The sequence below is a fragment of the Carassius gibelio genome, chromosome A11 (genome assembly GCF_023724105.1).
Source record: "Carassius gibelio isolate Cgi1373 ecotype wild population from Czech Republic chromosome A11, carGib1.2-hapl.c, whole genome shotgun sequence".
In the NCBI taxonomy this organism is placed as follows: domain Eukaryota; kingdom Metazoa; phylum Chordata; class Actinopteri; order Cypriniformes; family Cyprinidae; genus Carassius; species Carassius gibelio.
This window is the reverse complement of record NC_068381.1, coordinates 7,336,685-7,360,663: the sequence shown is the minus strand read 5'-3', so window position 1 is coordinate 7,360,663 and position 23,979 is coordinate 7,336,685. Positions and strand designations below refer to the sequence as shown.

General features: G+C 36.4%; 1 protein-coding gene across 1 annotated transcript in view; it reads right to left on the bottom strand.

Moving 5' to 3' along the window:
* LOC128022194 (protocadherin-17) overlaps nucleotides 1-23,979 on the bottom strand; it is a 61,545-nt gene that overhangs the window by 13,604 nt on the left and 23,962 nt on the right. Inside the window, exons 3-4 of the mRNA XM_052609502.1 lie at nucleotides 21,570-21,628; nucleotides 21,251-21,423 (exon numbers count right to left, since the gene is read on the bottom strand). Coding sequence (XP_052465462.1) covers nucleotides 21,251-21,423; nucleotides 21,570-21,628 — 232 coding nt within the window. The remainder of the gene's footprint in view (nucleotides 1-21,250; nucleotides 21,424-21,569; nucleotides 21,629-23,979) is intronic.

The window sequence follows — 23,979 nt, the reverse complement described above, 5'->3', positions numbered from 1 at the left end:
TTCACACAGCTTTACACACAGCTGTAGTCCTTTCATTTTGCTTTGGCTTCCTTGCACCCCTCCTAATCAGGCTCTCTATTCCACCGTCCACTTGTTTCGTCCACTCTCCATTTTACAAATTGAGACAATTCAGTGTGATGAATAATAATAAAAATTATAATAATCTGCAATAAAATTGTAATGCTATTAATTATGCCTCCTGACCCTGTAAATTTTGTAATAAGGGATTTGGGATTTCCTACCATCAAAGCGATTCAAGATTGAAGTGACACTTCATGTTCTGCGAATTCATAGTCGGTGCTTAGTTGAAGAGTTGAATTACTTAACATAGCGTCTTAAAAACCGAGAAGCATATGTTCAATACAGAAATAATATATATTTACTTCTTAAACCGGTATTTAAGATGTCAATGTAACACAACATGAGCTTTTTCCAGAAACTACTGATATATGTAAAACAAATTACTGTTAATTTGATGAATGTAATTAATGTAAGGATGTTATTAATTTGATTAGAGTTTTGCTGATCCATTGGGAGCCCTAATTTAAACATCATTAAAAATATATTCAAATTTTATTGATATTTTGTCATTTTGTTTCTGTGATCAAAGCAACTTAGATCCTTAGATGACACACACACACACGCAGCTCAAGGAAGAGTTACAAACAAAGGAACCGTGAGTCATGGAAGCCTACAGAATGCGCAACGGCTCAGGTTCAACAGGAGACCTGACCACTTTTAATGCTTTCAAGAATGTCCCTTTAAAGAGTTTCCATGGTAACCATTGGGTTCTGCTATAACACCTTAGTTATTCTAATAATTGCTATCATAAAAACATATATAAATATTCTGTACTTAATTATTTTTCAATCTTTCGCTAATTTTTGCTCAAAGCAGTAGTTACAAAAAATAGAACTGTTTTATTACTAAAACTGGAACAATCACGGTATTTTGGTTGACAGTATGGTTACCATGGTAAATTTCTTAAAGCAAAGTAAACTGCATTAATATTTACGGGGCTTAATTATATACACTACTGTTGAAAAGTTTGGTGTCAGTGAGATTTGTTTTTTCAAAAGACAATCACAGTCAAAACAGGAATATTGTGAAATAATATTACATTGTAAAATAATTCTTCTATTTCAATATATTTTATTATTGTGATGACAAAGCTACACACACACACACACACACACACACACACACACATATATACATATAATGAATGACAACAACCTCAAAACAGAACAAATGAGAAAAGCATGACTATAGTAAGAGATAAGACAATGGTCTCTCTGTTTAAAGTATCAAATGTCTGAATCCTGGTGCTAACCTGGTTACAGAGCAAACGAACACGCTCTGAACGCACGTCTGTCCAGCTCTCATCCTGTATCTCCTGCTTCCATATCCTGCCGTGCTACCTAGCTTAGCATGCTAGCAGATTTCCGTTTCACTTTATTAAATTAGCATTGACCTTTCCTTCTCTGACAGGCACAGCACTGCGCCGTCTAGAGCCCCACCGCTTCTGAAGCCTTCGTATAAATACATATTTACTCTCTGCTTCATAAATTTGATCAAATTACAAAGAGATGTTTGACTGAAATGCAATAACAGATGCTTAGCCTTCGTGTAGTTGAGGGACACCAATTTGGAGATCTCACTTCAATATCAGATTTCTGTTTTTTTTTTGCTGCTAATTTTTTTATTTGTCCACATCTGCAGGTTGGTAATTTATATTGCAGTTTATGAAAAGTGCACATTTAAGCATTATAAACTCCAATGACTGCTTTATTGACTCCCCCAATGAAAGTAATTACATTTAATTCAAGTTTATTTGTATAAAGCTTTTCACAATGAATATCGTCGCAAAGCAGCTTTACAGAAAATGTAAGTTTCTACACTATATTTAGTAAAGGGATAATCAACATCAATTTTTATTATCATTATCATTTCTTTCCGTGTTTAAAGGGGTAAAAAAAAAACACATCTCTAAATCATTGTGGCACTTTAAGATTAAGGTCAAAGACTGGCGGGTTTACACGGGATGAAAAAGAGATTATATACGCTCAACAATGTTAAATCTCAGATTTGAGATTTCATCAAATCACCTGGCTTGTAAACAACTTTAAAATACATGTACATCTTACACTGACAACCAAACAACACATTACTGGAGCCGCTAACTATGCTTTTTGTATTTAAGAGCATAGTTGCAGCGTAACAGAAGAGGAAGTGAAATGTTCCTGAAAGGATGTTCACAGCTGATGACAGACTGTGGTCATTGTAAAGCCGGTTCACTGGGATTAGATATGCTCCACGGGCAACTCTGTTCTGAATTACAGATTAGATTCATGAGTGTCCTCATGTTTGCTCTGGAACCGGAGAAATGTGGAGCTGAGTTTCCCTATAAACAATCAAGCAATGACAAAAAAGGACCCGAAACCACAAAAAAAAGTTTGGGTAGAAGATATCAGAACAGCATTTGATTTGTACACGTTTAGTAGAAAATATATTAAAAAAAATTATGTTTTCGTTGGAAAAGTCATCTGTGGGTGGTTGCCAAAGCACTGCTACCGTAGGTGGTTTATTACAAATCCATACCCAGTGATAGCCATGCTATTGACTATTAATAGGATTATTCACACAAAAATTTTAATTATGTCATCATTTACTCACATTCATGTCATTTTAAACCTATATGGGTTCCCACTGAGGAATCTCAGGGAGAAATATTAGGGAGAGTTAAATACAAATATTAGACCACTTATATTAAACATCAATATTGAGAAATGTGATGTTATTGAGGACTACTGAAACTTTTAAGACTGGTAGATTACAACCAGGCTAAAAGCAGAGCTTAATTGCGCATGGCTGTCTCACTTTCTGCTTTAAGCAATAAAATCTGAGAGAGGTCATAAACGTATTTGCACTTGCTGAGCTGAAGCTAATTTAAACGAATGTGTCCCTCTCCACCACTGGAGCGTGAGATTTACAGTGAATTCAAATGAACGAGCAAACACTACTGATTTGGAGCAGGCTGTGAGTTCTTTCAGAACGACAAAGCCTGAGGTGAAAGCGCGATGAGACGGCCTGTTTGAGCATGACTATCTCTCTCCCCTCAGTGCAGGCCCAGGTGCTCGCTCTTCAGAGCCCAACAGCAGAAAATATCCCCCGACGGCTGCCATTGCACTTCGATTACTGGTCAGTGAACAATGAAGAATGTTCTAGAAACACTTGTCATGTTGATGTAGCAGCTGCACGCCCAACGCGCCTACGAGAGGCGATGGGGTGAGGCGATTGTGAACGGCTGGTGGGAAACCGAAGCTCGGAGGCAAATACTCCGATGGGCAGCTCACGATCTGTGCAACTGATTCTCAGAGGCAGGGCTGTAATTGGCAGAAGTGGTAATGAAGCATGAACTGAAAGTTTGCTCCATTCTGCATTAACTGGTAGAAACTGGTTTACAGAACATGCAATTTCAAAAACACAGTTGGTTTTTATTACACATATATATATATGACATATTCAATGAAAATGTCATAAACCAGACATAAATATTGATTTTTTTGCATTGCACTGCATTGCATTGGTTGCCAAGACATAATAATGGCTTCAAATCTGGTCCATCCAATCAGAGTTTAAAATTTCTAACAATCCATTTTATAAGTCCAAGTATAACAAATAAACATTGATTTTACCTGTTGAGATCTCATTTGAATGCCATTAGCTGTTGCTTAGCTACAACAGCAGTGTTTTCTCTGTGACTCGTGCCCTCCCTTCGTCTTGAACAACATCCTCATCTAAAGAAGCATCATCATAATCTCCAGACGGGATTACAGAAGGGGTCACTCCTGTGTCCAGTTTGGACTCAGCGTGTGAGGGTGAAGGAGAAGATCAGTAGGCCTGTGATCTCCAGATTTGCACTTTTTAATCAAGACAGATTCGGAACACCTCAGCCCAGATGGCCAGACAGATTTTACAGACTACGGGCACACGCCTGCATGTGACTGTGGATCTATAGCTCCAAAATAACCGCCTTACGAAACACACACATACCAATATAGCCACGTATGTAATGAGAACCATAACAGAGAATCTCAATAACTGATCCTCTATGCAGGACACTGATGCTTAATTGCTCTCTCTATCTGATGTTAATTGCTGATTGTATTTACAGTTGAAGCCATGGCCAAGGCTGATCCACTAAATACACTCCATGGAGATAATAAGAGAAAAGGGGTGCTTGATGGTGCAAACTGGTAATTTCCAAGTGAGAATTGTTTCTCGACCACATTCTTGACAAGGTAACATATTTGAACATCATATATCAGGAACAACATTTCTCCGCTCCCTGACTCCTTGTTGTCTTGGGTGATACTTCCTCCCTGCTCTCTGTTATGATAGTCAATGGATAAGATGCGTGTGTGTAGTGAGACAATAGACTTCCAATTAAAATAGCTCTTTCGCTGCAATTCCTCAAGGTGCTGCCATGTGACAGTTTAATTAACAAACCCTCTTATCTTAATTTAGCAGGAGAGAAAAAAAAAACACAGAAAAATGCAACAAGCTGAGGTTATCGAGAAAAAACACTCCCAACATTTACACAACTAATCACAGCCAGATTCAAACACTATACTCTGTATATCTTGTAGTATCAGAAAGGCCTGTGTTGCAGTTTGCGTGTTTGAGAAACTGACACTCTCTGCTAGATAAAAAAGCTTATGTTAATAAGAGTAATGGTGATATGTCAAATAATGTAGTAATTATGCACATCAGGATGAGACATGAAGTCAATAATGCTTCATTAAAGTCAAATGAATCAGCACTGGCAACACTTCTTATCAGTAATGTGACTCATTTTCAAGTGAAATTAATATTCAGTAGTGGACAAACAATCATTATAAAATAAAATTAATTATTACACTGTATATATATATATATATATATATATATATATATATATATATTCAAAATGCATTTTATTTTAAAAGTTTTTTTCTTCTTCATATATTTCAGTAAACATGCATTATACTATTAAACTATAAAATAATACAAAAATAATAAATAAATGACCAGCTATTCAGAAAGTATAGGGGATTTTAACATGAATATATAGGTACCATAAAGCAGAACGATTAATATCACAGTAAGTTTCATGGTAGGAGATACTGAAACGATCCGTCAAATTACCATAAAGCACACAGACTCATTCGCTCAGCAGCTGGTCTTTTGATTATTATTTGAACTGTAGGTGGCTTACAGCCCTCAGGAAACAACAGATCTGTACTTAAGCTCACCTCCTGAGGGGAGGCAGCACGCCTCCCGTTCCTCTCTCGGTCCGTTTATCTCTGTCTATCCTCCAACTAGAAACAGTCTGAGAGTAGACAGGAAATAAAAAAGACTGGAGGATAAAGTGGGATGTGGACACGACCCAAGTCAAACCCATGGTCGCCCACACATAAAAGTGCATCTATGCAATTCACTAGAGTATGTGCACAATTATTAGTATAATCTGCTATTATTATTTTATTTATACAGGAAATGTTGGTGAGAAGTGGGGGAACTGGATCAGAAAACTCAGATTCAAATAACATCAGGGTTATTTGAATAAAAATTATTAGATATATACTTTTTTAAATATTTTAATTAATATGTAGAATTTGAGTTTTAGTAATATTAGTATTTTAATTTAAATCTTTTATTTTTTTATTTTAGAGAATTTAAGTTTGAGAATATTTTTATACCATGGCACATTGTCACAAAATCCTAACTGCTAGTCTGTGACCCCAACCTCATTTTTATTTATGATATTCCCCTCTTCCTTTTTCTTATCACAACAAAACCTGGTTTTCCAGAAAGTATTCAGAAAGCTGCAATAAAATATAACTGATGAATTAAAAACAGCAGATAAAGCAGAATGCACTTTAGTTTTGAACATTTCAAACCCACTAAATTATTTCCCATCGGGGAGAAAAACCTATACATACAAGAACAGCGCGATAAGCCCAACGGGTGCAAACAGCTTTCATGTGCATCGCTCTCTAAACCCTTTCGCGAGTATGAATGTAAGGAGACCTCCCGTGGAGAGGTCGCACTCAGCTCGCTTAAACACAGCTTGAAGATGAAGTGCAGAAGATGTCACTTAGAGAGTACAACCTTGAGAATCTTCCCTAGCTGTCAGAACAGGAAGTCATCATTTATAAAATATGATAGGCAGACAAAAGCAAGAGCAATGGTGTTGAGCACAGAGCTTTATATGACAATAAATACGCGAGATGACAGGTTTGAATTACACAAATCTCAAATTTTCAGAGTGTCTAGTTCAATCCGTCAACATTGTACTCATCCTCATGTCGTTCCAAACCTGTTTCTGAACTGTTCCATTAATAATAATAAAAAATTGCTATATTGAAAAATAATATATATATATATATATATATATATATATATATATATATATATATATATATATATATATTATTATTTAATTTTTTTATTTTATTATTATTTTATAGAGAACACCACACTATGTTTACTTTTGTACTTCCTTCTTAACAATGCCACTACTACACAAGTGCACTCAAAACCCTCACTGAAGACAGAGCACAGATGGGAAGGAGTGGCAGAGATCCAGGAAGTGTGGACACATCATCATAATCTCCTCCTGGGGTATCATTGCTATGGCGATGCTGGACAACACGTTTCCCCCACTGAGTTTGAGAGGCGGAGGCGGACACACGCGAGTTTAAACTTACAGAGGTACAGATTTATTCAAGCACGTCCACATACATGTTAAAGTAGAGTAGTGTGCCAAAGAAGGGTCAGGAGGACTTCTGTAGGCCTGAAGGCCCGGCAGTACCCACACAACTAAACACTCATTACAGCACTCCTGTATGAGACCAGGGTCACATTAAACTTCCACTAATGGCAAAACAATGTCCAACAAATGATTTAATGCCAACTGGTTCCCCTTAAAAATGGCAAAGAACAGGATTTTTTTTTTATTTTGAATGCACCAGTGCTATGTGTAACTAAGCTGTTTTGGGAATCTACTTTGGGAATGGTGCAAAATCCTGTTAGCCCCATGGTTTAGCCAAAAATGAACTTTCTGTTATCATTTACTCACTCTTATAACTTTCTTTCATCCGTATGATAGTATCATAGTCAAAAGAACAAGAAAGTTCTACGTACCCATTAAAGTTCATTTGTTAGAACTAATTTAAGTTTGCCCTACACAAGTCAAGTAATTATTCTGAGCATTAGAGTTTACAGGGAATTAATTAGTTGGTCTAATTCACAAAATATGTCTAAATTATTTATTAATGAACCATTTCTCGAAAAAAAAAGTGAGTGATTGAAGTGACATGTGGCCAAGTATGGTGACCCATACTGGGAATTTGTGCTCTGCATTTAACCCATCCAAGTACACACACACACACACACACAGTGAACACACACCCGGAGCTGTGGCGCTTGGGGAGCAGCTGGGCGTTTGGTGTCTTGCTCAAGGGTATCATCTCAGTCGTGGTATTGAGGGTGAAAGAGAGTGTAGGTTATTAACTCCCCCAAGCGAAAATTCCTGCCAGACCTGATACTCGAACCCGCAACCTTCGGGTTACAAGTCCGACCACTAAGCCACGACGGCCCTCTGTATAACCTGCCTTTGAGTTGAACTCATTGACTCTAACACTATCAGTAAATCTTTTATCACATAAAGCTATCATGTGGCTTCAAAAGATACTGTAATAATACTAATGGTGCTTTTGGATTTCATTTTTTCTTTTTTAAGCATGAAAGCTTCACATTCATTGTAAGCATAGAAGAAAAAAAATGTCCTGAAATGAAAAGAACAATACAAATTTAAATAAATTAATAAATTATACAGGCTTTTGAAGACATGAGACATGAGTAAATTACGAAATGTTTGTGTATAGTTGAACTATTACTTTAACTATTAAATATCTGATGTTCAGCTTTAGTTCTAACAGGCCTTAAGTGGTTAAGATTGCCTTGAGGAAAGAGTTAAAATTAGTTCAAAGTCATGAGTAGAAACGTTCTTCAGTTCTTAATGATTCATAAAACATTCCCTGGATCGCTGGTAAAAGACATTGCAATCTGAAACAGAGGACATGAGGACCCTGAGGACAGAGGACATGACCATGAATTATTTCTAACCTGCTTCCAATCTGACACAGACATGGAATGGAATATATATATATATATATAGTATGGCTGAGACTGTTTCCAGATGGAAGACGTTGCAGAGAACAGAGTCCTCGTGCATGCGGTCACATTACGCTGTTCATCACAGAGGGAGGCCAGTGTGGATAAAAGGGAAATAATGGATAATTCATTATCGCAGAGAGACTGATAGAAAGGAGAGAGAGAGTGGGAAAGGACAGATAAACTGAATTCGTGATTTTGATAGACTTGATTAGGAAGGGTGGCTGTGTAGATGATTGGACACTTGAACCAAGGTCTCCGATTTGTGTTCGCGCAAAAGCCCAGCTTAAGAATAAAAACCTCAGGCCTGATTATTATTTGATAGATCCAATCAATTTCCATCCATCAGAAATTGAGTTTGCACAAGCTCTGCCTATGAAAACAGATGGCGCGGTCCAAGCAACAGCTAGTCGTGTTGCTATTTAAAACCAGTCAATTTCAAGTAAATCAATGTGTTTGAATGAACTGCATGGCAGTTCAAGTAAGTTTCAACAACTTTTAAAATCCTCCAGTCAGACAGTTTTTTTTCCCCCTTTGAGTCCAGGAGATACTGTCATATCTCAGGTCTTAATAACTCACTAATTAAGCCAAGCTTAATTATACACCAAACAATGCCTTAAAGTAAAAGGTTAGAACTAAAATGTGTGCCCAATCGCCCTGGGACTAGACTCAAAGCATTAATTAATCCAACATATGTGTTCTTATCAAAGTTAATAATCAGTTTAAGTGGAAATAAAAAGGGAGGGGAGGAAAGAAAAAAAATGTGAAGAAAAATGATCTACAGCTACTCTGAATGTCAAAAATAGATCAGGCTAATAGGACAAAACTCCTTTGATATAACATTTACAACTCATTTTACTTTCCCAAAGTTACATATTTTGTACGTTGAAACTTGATTTTATACATCATGAATTAATTGTGAACAGGACTAATGTATACCAAAAAAGTGTGCACGGTAGCACCAGAAATGTGTACTGAATGGTTCGTTCTTCTGAGAAAAAATTCTTAAAAAAAATAAAATAAAAGTTGCTCCAAACCTGCATTCCTTTCTTTCTTTTAAATTGTTTTTCCAATGTTCCCCACGTAAAGAAAGAAGGTCAAACTGGTTTGGAACATGAGGGTGAATAAATGATAACAGATTTTTGGGTGAACTACTGCTTTAAGAATGAACACGGTGTCCAACTAAATTCTTTGTGCTTTTTAAAGTCAGACTGAAAGTGCTGTTCTTTACACTTGACACTTGCTGGTGACGCCATTATAAATCCAACCTATATGTCTGATCTTCCTCTTAATTCTGTTTGCAACAGGAAACTACATTTGTTTTGACCTACACAGAAACAGGCTGTGTGAAAGCACAATAAATGTAATCCAATCAGTGACCTTGAGCACATATTTGTCAGAAACTGCAGTGACATAAACAGAAAACAATAGACTCTGTGACCCTGGACCAGAAAACCAGTTTTAAGTGTCAATTTTTTCGAAATTGAGATTTAAACAATATCTGAAAGCTGAATAAATATGCTTTGCATTCATGTATGGTTTATTGGAATCGGATGATATTTGGCCGAGATAAAACAATTTGAAAATCTGGAATCTGAGGGTGCAAAAAAATCTAAATACTAAGAAAATCGCCTTTGAAATTGTCCAAATGAATTCTTAGCAATGCATATTACTAACCAAAAATTAAGTTTCAATATATTTATGTTAGGAAATATAATAAATATCTTCATTGAAAATGATCTTTACTTAATATCTTTTTTTTTTTGGCATTGGATTTTTGGCATAAAAGAAAAATCGATAATTTGCACCCATACAATGTTTTTTTTTTCTTTTCTTTTTTGGCTATTGCTTAAAATATACCCCAGTAACATAAGACTGGTTTTGTGGTCCAGAGTCACAAATGTGGCGCTGACAATGAGGTTTAACAAACATCATCAGACATGGTTTGGGCATTCCCATCTGTCTGTGATTGAGCATGAAATCTGCAAAAAAGTACCGTGGGTCATGTATGACAGAAAACAAAGAGGCAAACAATTTTTGTATTAATGCTGCAGCCTACATCTGGAGCTGTCAGGTTTGTTTTATGAACTCATATGTGAAAATCTCTCAAGCACCATTAAAGTATATTAATCTACAGCTGATGTTCTTGGGATATCGGATGTAATAGTTTACAGCCACTGAGCCAAGTTTAAATGCTGTCTCTACTCAAATCTGATTGCTTTCATAAAGCATTTTTCCTTTCTTAGACAATAATAAAAAAATAAGGTTCAGGTCAATGAAACTGCACTTTTCTAAAGGCTGCTTCCCCCCCTAAAAAACATTTTTTCCAACCTTTATGTCAAAGCATTTGAACAAATGATAAGGTCAGATGCAAAAGATCATAAAGAACAAGTGTGTGAGTTGCACTTGAGCTGCTCTGCGCTGTGACTAGCCTCCAAAAACCACTGCTAAAGTTCTCCTCGGAAACGAGTCCTTGTCCACTTAGCTTGTGAGGGATAAATTAGCTCCTTAAGGATTAATACCTCCTAATTTCTTTATTCCAGCACCGGCTAGGGGGGGGGAAACACCCCGAATAGCATTTAGCACACGTCAAATAACGAGTTTTCATTTAAGAGGAAAGGGAGATGATGAGCGAGCGGCCAATGAGAGCAAAGGAAAATGCGTCTACGGCTCCGACGGGTCCCTTTTTAATCATGATCACACTGTACCGTGTGAAGAATAAGCCATTACTTATACAAACAGATCATAATTAGTCACTGCGGCGACAGGGGCGGCAGGCTAATGTCACAGATTTATGGTTTGCTCCCTCAGAAGGCAGAGGACACAGTGTCGTTATGACTCTCAGATATCATAACCATGATACTCGGGGCTAATGAGGTTCCAGCTTAATTACACGAAAAAGAGGTATGTGGGTATTTGCGCACAACAGGCTAAGGATTGGGAAATAGAGCTAAAATAGAAAAATTCTCTATATTGCTGAGCCGTTTCATGATAGTCAATATTTTTATTGAAAACGAAAATGTTTAAATGTAATAACTAAAACCTAGTTAAAAGTAATCAGTGTTTTCCACTGTTTAAACTAAATGGACATGGAACATAATTCATAATTTAACAATTTAACCAATAATAAGCATTTACCTACATATGTTTTTACTAAAACATTGAAATATGTGAAGACTTCCAGGGATTTTTTTATTTTATTTTTTTATCTGAAATTAATAAAGCTGGAGTTTAAAAATACAGCATGAAGTGGTTCACAGATCATAATTTTTGCTTGTTACTATGAAACATATGAAATAATAGTCAGACAAACAGTTGTTTCAATAAATGTATGGTCTATTGAAAAAAAAATTAAACATACATTTCTTTAAGAGTATCATAAAAGAATACTGAACCCACCAGAGGAGGGAAAATCATCTCAATTTTAGGAAAAAAAATAAAAATAAAAATGAAGTAATGTAAATTAAAAATATATTTTTTCTGTATAGCAGACTAATTACACAAAATGCATATTAATATCGGTTGTAGCTCGATATCTCCCAATCATATGCCTTAGTAAGATATTTAAATGCTCAAAATAAATAAAAGCTCTGTATTGTTATTATGGAGGGCAAAAAAGTAAATAAATAAAAGTAAATAAATAAATAAATACTGTGATAATTTAGGCTTTATAAATGCGCATTTCAAATACGATACAGTAGGCTAGATGGCTGAAAGATCCTGAAGCTTTCATCAATCACTACAGGCCAGCAGACACAGGACATCTTTTCTTAACCTCAGGGAAGACTTAAGGTCCACAATGCATCCGTTACCACACTAATACACTCACACAACAAAACAAAATGAAACTTTGTGTAGAGTGAAAGATAATCCCTTAAATCTTCAATAATAAAGGAAACTAAATCCTAAGCTCCAGATATTGCCCTTAAAAAGATTTGCAGCCTTTCCGTGGGATTGCGCTAGCTTAGACTAAATTGTTTTAATAGTGCGCGATGGGGCTTAAGAGTGTGAACAAGTGAGGTGAAGAAGACACAAAACAACAAGAGTGATACATGAATGATAAGACTCACGCTACTCCAGATTGCTCAGGCTTCTAATTTCCCTCTCCAAATGTTTCTTCTGACATCCGCATGCATCAATTGGGTCGTGCTTATTCAATTAGAGAACAAAGGCTGTTGCAGGAGACGCACTATTAATAAGTGTGAAAAACAAAACAAAACATTGATTTCGGGTTGATGAAATGATTATCTGAAATAATCAACAAAAGGCTGCCATCTGACAACCAAAGTATGCAAAAGAGCAGGTTTCACAGAAATAAAGCTCCTTTCATGAATCACTACAGGAATACTTCCTTCCTTGTTTTGATTGACGCCACTAAACTGAGGCATCTTTTTTCGTCAGTAGAATTGAGATGCAAACCATTAAACATCAATTAATCACATCTACCAGACAGATGTGATATAGACATATGAACCAACAATCTCCCATGTGGTACCTGTTTAGGTCCTATGCGTACGAACTCATTAATTAGAGTTCTCAGCTGAGGCTAGCGGCACCAGCTGTCGTCCTTAACATCAATACAACATTAACGTGAGTTTTCCAGACAAACAGGGGCGCCACTTATATATCATGTAGCCTGTGAACAGCCAAACTAAAACTAAAATAAAAACTAAAAAAAATTAATTGAAATAAGCATTAGCAGAAATAACTTTAAATATAAAAGAGTTAAGCTTATTTTATTTCAGCTACATTTCAAATTTTCGTTTAGTTTAAGCTGAATTTTTTATACAAAACTTTAAAAACTATATAGACATGCTAAAAAACAACAACATCTATGAAAAGTCCATAAAAATAGGGCTCAGTCGACTGTGTTAATGCTGAACATTTTTGTATTGAATTATCATAGATGATTTACTAATTTTATTTTACGAATTGCACTGTGTTGTGTTTCGGACTTTGAGGAAATTTTCACAAACTCAGTGGATAATGTTCTATCAGAAAATGATTAGTGACGCTGCTGTTTTTCTATCAATTGTTTATTTTTATTATCATTATTATTATTAAATATAGTTTTATTTATTTATTTTAGATTATTTAAACGTGCTTTACACTAAGAAAAAAAAAATATATATAATATATATATATTCTAAGAACTGTTCACCAAAAGGTTCTTTTGGGAACCAAAACTGGTTCTTCTATGGAAGTTTATGAGTGTAACAGTGTAGAGATAGCCAAATAGCTAAAAATCTAACCAGATATACAGTATATCTTCATTGGAAAATGCTGGGAGTCTGAGGTAGCATTCAGTATGCTAAATGTTTAGATAGATATCTTAATAGCATGAATATTACTTTGATGGTCCCTGAAAACAGCCTTCAGTGCTCCCAGAGGCTCTGTAGAAATAAATGGACGTGGTGTCTTATTGCGTTTGAGAGTGCAACAAATCTTCAGCTTTATTCCGTTATTGAACAATGCTGTCCGAGATCGGCTATCATTGTTTAAGTCGTGAGAGTCATTGCTTAGCCCCTGGTAATTGCATTGCTGGCGATTTGTAATCGTTATGAGGGAAAAGCCGCTCTTTCCCACGGGACTCGGCAGGTCAGCTGCTTTCATGCTCACGCAGTCACAGGCTATATATCTGCTATTGCCGAGCCTGAGCTCACATGACTGTGCCATATCTCTCACGCCAATGTTTCTAGGAACATGACTCATGAAAAAGGATGATCAGTTCTGATGTATGTTCTGATCACAATCTCATTTGCACAAAGTTAATTTAGAGAGTGTGAAAAAATGCAGAAAAGAAAGTGATTAACTATTCAGTGATTTTGACTGATGAATCACCGCACCACTGCCGAGAGGTATAAAAAAACATGAACAAAATAAATCAGAAGAGATTTGCTGACCTTTCAGTTTGTCTACGTTGTTAGTTGCATTTTTCTCCCGACTGCAAATCAATTACATTATTGCGACATGTCAGTTATTGTCGGAATGGATAGAGAACAAATTCGAGAGCTTATATGGCTAAATCTGATGCATGGTGACAGCTCTTACCAGGAAATAAAAAAAGAGATATGAAACTTGTCAGACATGAAAAATACACCGCCATCTAAAACTGTGAGATTCATGTGATATTAATGCATATTTGAGTCACTTTAAAAGGAAGACAATGACAGTGATTATTCTTACTGACAGTCGCCTTACGAAAGCATTGATGACACTGAAACTATTCCAGCGAAACTCAAAAAAGCCCTGCTTCCAGACTATCTGCAATATAAACCTCAGTAAAATGCATTTAGGAGATTACAGAGTGCATGAATGAAATCCATATAAAGAAATGAAAAGATCAATGCACTTTGATCTCTAAACTTACATATCAGTATATTTACCTTTCGGAGTGCATTTTAATTTTTATTTCATTTGTTTTCTAATTGATTTTGTTAAAAAAAATCAGCATATGACGTGGAAAATATGATTAACCCTAGTGAGTCAAGATTAGAAAGTGTAATATTAATAGAACATTTGGAAATTGCACATTTCCTCCACAAGCCTATGCTTTAACGGAGTAGACATTTGAGTCACAAAGTGTGTGTGTGTGTGTACTGAGGCTCTATGGTCTTAGAAAACAGGCTGATGTCACATACGGCATTCATTCATACACGTCTTTCTTTATCTGTATTACACAGACTCGCTTTTCTTTGTAGAAAAGAGAGAATAAAACAGATGTGGAACTTAAGGAATAGAGGTGAATGAAGCATTGTGGAAAGAACTGACAAGAAAGCCAAGAGTGCTCATACATTCCACTGAGCGAGTGTGTATGAATAGCTTTGTAGAAGTGTTGAGCCGTTTCAAAACACCGCACCGTCATCTAAACACGTCTGCATTATATGCTCAAAATATGACAGGAAATGACCTTTTTTGAGGGGTGAAAAAAAGAGCAAAAAAACAGTAAAATCTGTCAATATGGATTCCGCTAATGCCTGAGTGCCAGGAAGAGGAGGTAACCTAGGCAACAAGTGGGAAAAGGGCTTCAGTCGGAATGTCATTAATTAACTGATTTTGCTTCTTTGAAGTGAATGTGTTTAAGTATCACAAAGTGGGATATGCACACAAAAATATAGCAATCATTTTAGATATATTTTCAGTGCTTTATGTTTTTTCCTGAAGAAATATGATCTAAGCCCCTTTATTACACAACTCATCAGTTATTAAATAGCATTGCATGCATGCATGCATATCCCTCTTTAGTGCTTTCCATTAAAAAAGGTTGGAGCCATGTACAAAATGGTGCAAGAAAAGTAATGCACAGTTCTTTGCATAGAGACAACGGAATACATGTCCTTGATCTTAATGAATGAATCTTCAGTGCATGCTGTTCTGAAGGAAAATGTAATGATGTCCTCTGCTTTTGAAAACGACGTTTCTGCTAATGCAACCACAACCAGCGTAGGTAGGGGGAAATAATGTAAATTAATAATATCATAGCTTAACGAGTCTGATCCAACCAAATCCCAATGGAGAACATAATATCCAGTGGGCATATTCACTCTAAAATTAAAACATTAGACACACCAAGTTTAATGTCAATGCTACGTGTGAGAGGTAATGGCGTTATTGAGGAAAAACTGGACAGATGCATTTTGGTAATTATGGAGGGTCTTTATCGTTTAAAAATATTTATGAACTAGTTCAAGTTATACGTATTATGAATGCCGTTTTTCATCTAGTCTTTAAACACATGGGTTTTTCAGCACCGATTTCGTTAACGAAGGCCCTGCTGTATGAATCATGTATTGATGAATGAATCATGTTGCTGGAAGAGTAGTTAAACAAGGCTTGTAGAATCAGGATCATAATCGATATGTCTGATCAGAGCTTTCGTCTGAGTGTGGTGTTCTGACACGTTTTGGAGTCTTGATGTAGCGTCTGTTGTTTCCCAGAGCTCTGCCTCCACCCGACTGTTCAATTTAAAGCATTGCAGCAGCCACGGAGAATCAATCAGCCATTGCTCTCAGGTAGTTTCAAAACTATAATGCGTGTGTGACCAAGCATCACAGCGCTATGTTCCAATAGATAAAGTGGGTAAAAGAGATCTTGATTACTCTGCCAAAAAAGTGAAGGAAATGAATGACTGCATGGGTTTGTGTCTGGAGAAACTATGCTTTAGCATTCTTATTCATTTCAATGGCAGTTGCTTGGCTTGCTGACATTCTTATTTGAGCTCATTTTTACAACTAATCACTTTGGAGCTGCACGAAAATGCTTAAATTAAATTCTTTATTATTGATTATCCTGTTATGTCAAATCAAGAATAAAAACAATAAATTTTGAAATAAAATAAAAATAAATTATAGAATTAAAATAAAATATTGCTATACATACATACATATATACTTCTGCTTCTTTACTTCAGCCAAAACAACATTTGTCATTTTCTTTCAGTTTAACCTGAAATTATACAGTAATTTAATTTATAAACACTACATACAAATATATAAATCAAACAAAAACTAATAAAAAAATAAAAAATAAAAAAAAATAAAACACACAAAATGAAATTGCTTAACTTAAAAATGGTAAATATGAAATTAAAAACTAAATCAAGATATTTATAAAAAAATAACAAATAAAAAAATATATATAATAGTATATCAATGATACAAAATAATACCATACAAAATAATATCTAGCCTAATATAATATTACATCAGTGATACTAAAATAACACTGAACTAGACCAAGTAAACCAGACAAACGTGGGTAGTCAATGGGTCAGTTATTACAATAATTTTATCTTCTCCCATTTTGCTGCTTCAGATGAATAATCTGAAGCATTACAGTGGAAAAGAGGTGAGACAATTTGATTATCGTCCTCCAATCAAACACAATTAAGGGAGGTCATCTAGAACACTTACACAGCAATCTAATGGGACCTTTTCACGCACGCACACGCACACATTATCGTAGGAACACATCTAGGCACTTGCATATAATGGGCCGGTTTTCATAACTTATATACATGCCTATTGGACCGTGTGATGGCCGCTGATGAATTCCAATTGAAAAAATGCTGCAGGCAAAACTTTACATCAATTAATCAACAATTAATGCAAAAAAAAAAAAAAAAAAACTTTTCTGCCTACTTAATACACAGCTCCCAATTAAGAGAGCCTAATTAATCAATTTCAAACTAGCACACACACTGGCGACAAAAAGAAGAAGTGGGGAATAAAAGAGTATTATGTATTAAATAATATAAATATATAAATACATAGTACTCACAAATATTGAGCAAAATAGTTGCGAGAGTGCCTATGAAGCTTTAAAACAATGTCTAGGTAGACAACTTGCAAGTTTTTGGAACAAAGCTCATATTTGTTCTAAAAACAACTTGGTTCTGATCCAATTAAAAGCAGAGAGAATAAAAAAAGGTGAGAGGAACATGGCAGATAAAACAAACTCTTCTCTACAGGGATGAAAACATGACAATAGATCTATGAGGGACTGCGGTTCTATTCACAATGCGGATATGTTTCCAGTTGTGATTCCTATAAGTGTGTTTGCGCTAGAGGGTGAGCATAATTAGAGTAGATAGTGAGAGAGAGGAAGATGAGAATTGTCTTCTACTACCCTCTGTTGTTTATGTCTGTGTGAACAAGGTCTGGTCTCTGACTGAATTACAACTCAATACACAGCCCCAGGAAACACACACACACACACACACACTTATATGGGCATAGAAAATTCCCAACCTTGAAAACTAGCCAAGGTGCATGTCCAGAAAGAAGTGAAATACACATGTATATATGGGATTGTCATTCAGGAAGCTGAAGACCAAAACTACATCATAAAAGTCCAAAACCTGACACCAAATGGGGAATATGTGATAGACATAATGAGAAAGTGCATGATAAGACTCTGTCCAGCGATTGTGATCAACTGTTTTTTTTTTTTTCTGTTTCTCTTTTCATTCTCATATCTGCATTTAATTTTGCCCTTATGAATACACAATTTGCAATCAGTAATAATAGGCATACACATGTATCTAAAAATACATTTAGGGAGTGGATTCAATACCAGGGGTACGCATACCCGAGGGACTCACTTAAAGTCAACATGAAATAGCATTTAGTTCTGTAATGTGACATATTTTGGAACAAAACAGGCTATTTAATGAAAAAACAACAACAACAACACATGACTTATCAATTAGGAATTAACTGGAAATGTCTAGACCAGAATGAAGGCAACCTCAATGTCTGGCTATTGTTTAATATTATTTACAGGACTTTCCTCTCTTGGGAACAAAATCCGAAAAGGAAAGTTGTTCAGAGGCAGATCAATGTGCGATTTGTTTCCCAAATCAGTGCACTTCTGAAGATTTCATTGGTCATTAATCATAGTGCTGACTGCCTACACAACACTGTAACAAATATTAAAACCCAACCCTAGACTTAATGTTAGTATAGCAATGCTTATTAATGTTTGCTGCAATTGGATGCATCCATGATTTTTCTGATATGTGAACAAAATACTTAAAGTCTAAACTTTCTTGACAGGTGAGTGTGACAGAGTTGATTGCTTAAATGAGCTGTGGGGTGGGTTTGAGATGATTATTTTAATCATCTATTCTTCACAATTTAAAATACAATTACACTGAAAACTGTCAAACCTATGAAAGACAAACAAGCTCAGCTTTCTCATTAAAGAGTGAGGTAAATACTTGGTAAGTCCATTTACATCCAGAATATCGATTTTTTTTTTAAGTTTAAAAGTGAATAATTTTAATAATGTGCACTTTAATAACTTTAAAATGATTATTTACACAAAAAGTATCTAGTGTAATACAAGTCAAACCAAAGTTTTGAAAATAAAAATAATCTTCCTAAATAATGCATTAAACTCAACCAGCTCCACACACACACACACACACACACATCCACTGACCATAAACAGCTATAAAACTCCACAGTTAAAGACACCACTATAGCAAGCTGCATATGCAGTGAAACATAACATTCACTCAGTGTTGTTATAGCCTTCCAGCAACTGTAAAATATCAATTTCAAAAGCTTTTAACACAGATTTAGAAGCTGGCTCTAGTGGAGACGGTCTAATGTTGGAGGTGATAATGCTTACAAGAGGACACAGGGGATCTTTAGGCTAGCCTGGGCTTTCTCTGGACTGTCATGCGTCATCTCTGTGTGAGAGAGAGCATAGAGAGCACCTGCCTAAGAGAAGATACACCCAGCCCTCTGGAGGGATACTGGCAAAACAGACAGCCATTCCCAGTCTTGAAAAAAGAACATTGATTTAAATATTAAATATAAGAAAAAACACATGCAAAAAACACTGTTCGCTGTCAGGTTTTTTCATTGTTTGTGGTTTAGATTATAAAGCTCGTTGGACATGCAACTAGTGCAACTGTAGCTCTTGTCTTTGTGTGTGTAAGTGAGCCACACCGTTAAACTAGCTAATTTCAGCCATTCTCTAACTGTTCCCATGCACCATTAAATGGCTACATTCTCAAAATATCAAACATATGGGTCCCTTTAATTGGCCAATTTCTCTTGCCAGTGCATTCAGTCTATCCCTGAATCCCAATGAAAACACGCACACACATACACACACACAAGCCAAATCAAGGCAGACAGACTTGGCGCACTCGTCATCTGCCTCGGCTCAGATAGCGGCAGATTCCCCTCTGTTCTATTGATTAATTGTGCCATTATATTTGATGTATTGTTTTCTGTGGCCCATTTATTCTCTTTTTTTTCTCGGATTGCCATTTGAGGGATACGGCACCAGTGTAATAGTCTTCAACATGACCCAACAGACCTGGGTCTAGATGAATAAAACCATCCTTACATGCTTCCTTCCTGAATGAGTGCAGTGAAAAGGGAGCATGGGACTGCTTTCTTATCAGAAGTTATTGTTCTACCCATGTCACAACTAATTCTCCTACCAAGAGAGACCCAGAATAATTGTTCATATTTAATCAGGTGGTGAATATGACATGGCCTGCTGGATGATAAGTCATTTTCCATGTTTCATTATCAAAATTTTAAAGAAAGCGCCTCCCAGCGCCTAACCAGCACTCACTAAATGGAACGTCTAGAGTGGTTTGGCTTATAAAATCATAATGGGCCTGCCTGCTTTGATAAACCGAGAACGTGGCTAGAATACAAGAGAGAGAGAAAGAGAGCAAAAGGGAGAGGGAGAAAATGAAAGATGGACGAAAGAGAACAAGGAGAATAAGGGGTCTTAATGATGGAAGATAGTTTGGAAAGCAAAAGAGAGCAAAAGAATAAGAGAAAGAGATTAGCTGTTTCGAAAATGAAAGAGATTTTGAAATTGTTATGACTACAGTGAATGGAATATCAATGCAACCGATCGATGAAATTACAGTATGTTCCATGCTACATATGATTATGTCAAGGAAGCCTCCAAGGTGGAACATGCCAAAATTTTGCATCTAGTAGTATAAAACCATGTAGGACTGCTCCGATCACGATCGGCCGATCATTAATGCGCATCTCGTCAGTAAAGCCGGTTCCCTAATCAGCGGTAAATTCCATCAGGTGCGTGATTTCACATACACAGAGCCGTTGTTAACCAAGAAGATACGCAAATAAACGCTGAACATGAACATGGATTTGCGCAGCTTCTCAGTTAACAATGGCTCTGTGTAGTAACAGCTTCTCTATGTGAAATCACGCAACTGATGGAATTTACCGCTGATTAGCGAACCGGCTTTACTGACGAGATGCGCATTAACGATCGGCCGATCGTGATCGGAGCAGCCCTAACACCATCCAACACCAAAATGTACTGCATTTGTGGAACGTGCCACGTGGAGTAATGTGAGTAAAAAACGAGAGTAAAACAACACAAGGAACAAAAGGAATGTCCAACAACGATGAGCAAATAGCAAAAAGAAAGACTGTGAAAAAGCACACAAAAAGAGAGACAGACTATAAACAACTCAGTCTTTGGCTCCTAATGAATTTCCTGATGTTGAAGGACTCACCCTGCTCAAGTGGTTGAGGCTTGAGCCCAGTGGCCTTCATCTTGAGCGCTTCCTTAGCAGACATGTCACAGCAGGAGCCTTTATTAGTGTCCTGATCGCTGTCCGCTTGGTCGCTGTCCCCGTGCCCGCTGTCTCTGAGACTGGCTCGCTCCGGATCTTTGAACGTCGAGCTGCTACAAGTCAGAAAAACAAGCCGAAAACGATCAAACGGATTAACCCAGGCATGGATGCATGGCTTTATAGTTCTTATCTGAAGAACATTTGAGTACAGAGGAGTTTAAGACAAATAACGCTGAGAAAACTGCTAAATAGGCCTTACCTTTGAACAAACTGCTGCCTGTTACCCATGTAATTGGGCTCAGCAGGAAAATTGTCTGTCTGTGAAGGAAAAGGGAAAAGAGTTTACATCTTGCGCAACACTGAAATGTGTCCTGGTGTGCAACAGAATCTCCTGGTGAAAGAGACTGATTAATTATTCATAAAAAGGGTGTGGGAAAGAGGGAGAAATGGAGAGGGGCTTTAATCCTTAGATTTGTGCATTTTAATTAGCCAAGGAAACATGCTAATTAAACCTCCAAAACACTCAATTGCACATTTGTGAACTTAATGACCTGTTAGATACAAATAAGCATGGAGAAGCAAGTCAGAAAATGGAATGAAGTGGATGGAGATTGTTGGTATAAGAAAACGAGAGGATGAGTTGTTAAAAGCTTTGCACACTCACCCACACAAGCACAACCCTCTTTATCCATCAGGGAACATCCCATTTACTGTTGTTCGTAACAGAAGCTAATTGTATTTACTTCAGACTGACACTAACTGTAAAATAAATAAACAGGATCACTGCGATGCAGTGTGATCTTCATATCTACGGTTTACTGTCTGCACTACAGTTTAGTCTTAATGCTTATTAATGTCTCACTTAGTTTACTTTATTGCATTAGATTTTATACCTTATATTGCAGATTCATATTATTTATATTGAAAATATACATATATATATATATATATATATATATATATATATATATACACTTTTTTTTTGCTTTGTTATATAATATTTCTATGGAAAAATAAGGAAATAAATAATTAATAAATTATTTAGTAAATTTAATAAATATTAATAATTCTATTTAAATCATATTATATTAGATTTTTTTCATTATTTTGAGATTTTTTACTTTTTTGCAAGGTAAGCATATTATACTTCATCTCTGAAGACTTTGCATATCTGTCATCATTATATGGAGAAAAAAAAAAGACGTCCCAATGTCTACCAATCAGTTTCACCAATCAAAGATAAAGGTGAGTAATAAGAAGTGATTTTTTGAGTAAACTTGTAGTAAACTGTCATTTTTTTTTTCAGAGTTACGTCCACTCCTGTCTCTCTCTCTCAGTCTCATCAATGGCCGACGACCCTCACAGATCTCTCTCCAATGGGTTTCAGTTACTCAACTCAATGTTACATCAATGTTGCCACAAAGTGTTTGTGCACCGACACAGAGTCAATACAAAGTGGAACAGAACAGAATCTGGACTTAGCTGTGGTCCAGACAATATTGACACGGCTAAACGCAAGACTTAGGGAGACTAATGCACTGGTTCATTTCTCCTCTCCCTCCCATCCTCTCTCTCTCTCTCTCTCTCTGCACCATCATAAAACCTCTCAGACATCTTGATGGTACAGTAATGCAGTGCAGAAACGTAGTTTATTACTAACATACGCTTTTATGCCTGACATTACCACATGTACTCGGTATATAAAATTATTATCAACTTGTTGTTTCAAAAGACATTTGAAGGATGTGACCAGGAAAAGGTCCAAGAAAACAGATCTGGGTCTCTTAGATAAAAAAGCAAACTGCTATGTAATCAAAGTATAAGAGCAATGTTTATCTTTTCTATTATCTTATTTGCTTCGGAAACCTTACACCATTAAACAATATCTGGAGATTTGCTAGAAAGTGATATAATATTTTTCTTCAATGCACTGTTGGACTTCAAAAGAAGATATGTGAATGGTACGTGATGTCACCGACTGTTGAAATGATGAAACGAGATGGCCAATCCACAGCAGGAGGGGATTGTGGGATTGTGTGAAAGGTCACGTTGGCCTCTCCTTACCCTCGTGACCTTTACGTGACCTTTCGTGACCTCTATTGCAGTGTGGAGCGTGTCTTTCAACCCCAGCAGTTGATAAAAAGCACAGATGCAGAAGTCGAATCAAAAGCTAAATCAGCGATTGGAAAGCTTTACAGCTAACGTTGTAATTGCCACGAGTCTTTTGAAAATTCAAGGCGAACTCGGCTTTCTTTTGACTTATGTAACTTTAATTTCTGAGAAAAAAGTGCAGCACGTTTTCTTTAGCAAAAAGGTCAGGGGACAAATCAACCTTTTGCACAGCACTGATGCACGCAGTCATGGCATTTCAAGGTCTAAAAGGCACTGTCTGTTAATAACATACTTGCAGGGTTGCCAGAATGGAGGAAGACAGTTTACTATGATAGTAGCGTCAGAGTGCAGCGACAGGAATCGCAGGAATACAACGTCCACACATCTACGTTTTAAAAGGCTGATAAGAGTACTTTTCAGGAAATGTTTTACAACATCCTGCCTGTATGCAAACTCCCCCTGGAGAGAACGTTTGAGCGATAGAGCAAGGAGGATAGTGCTGGTCTAAATCAAGTTTCATGAGGCTTTTCTGAGATTACGCAAGCTGTGTCCGCTGG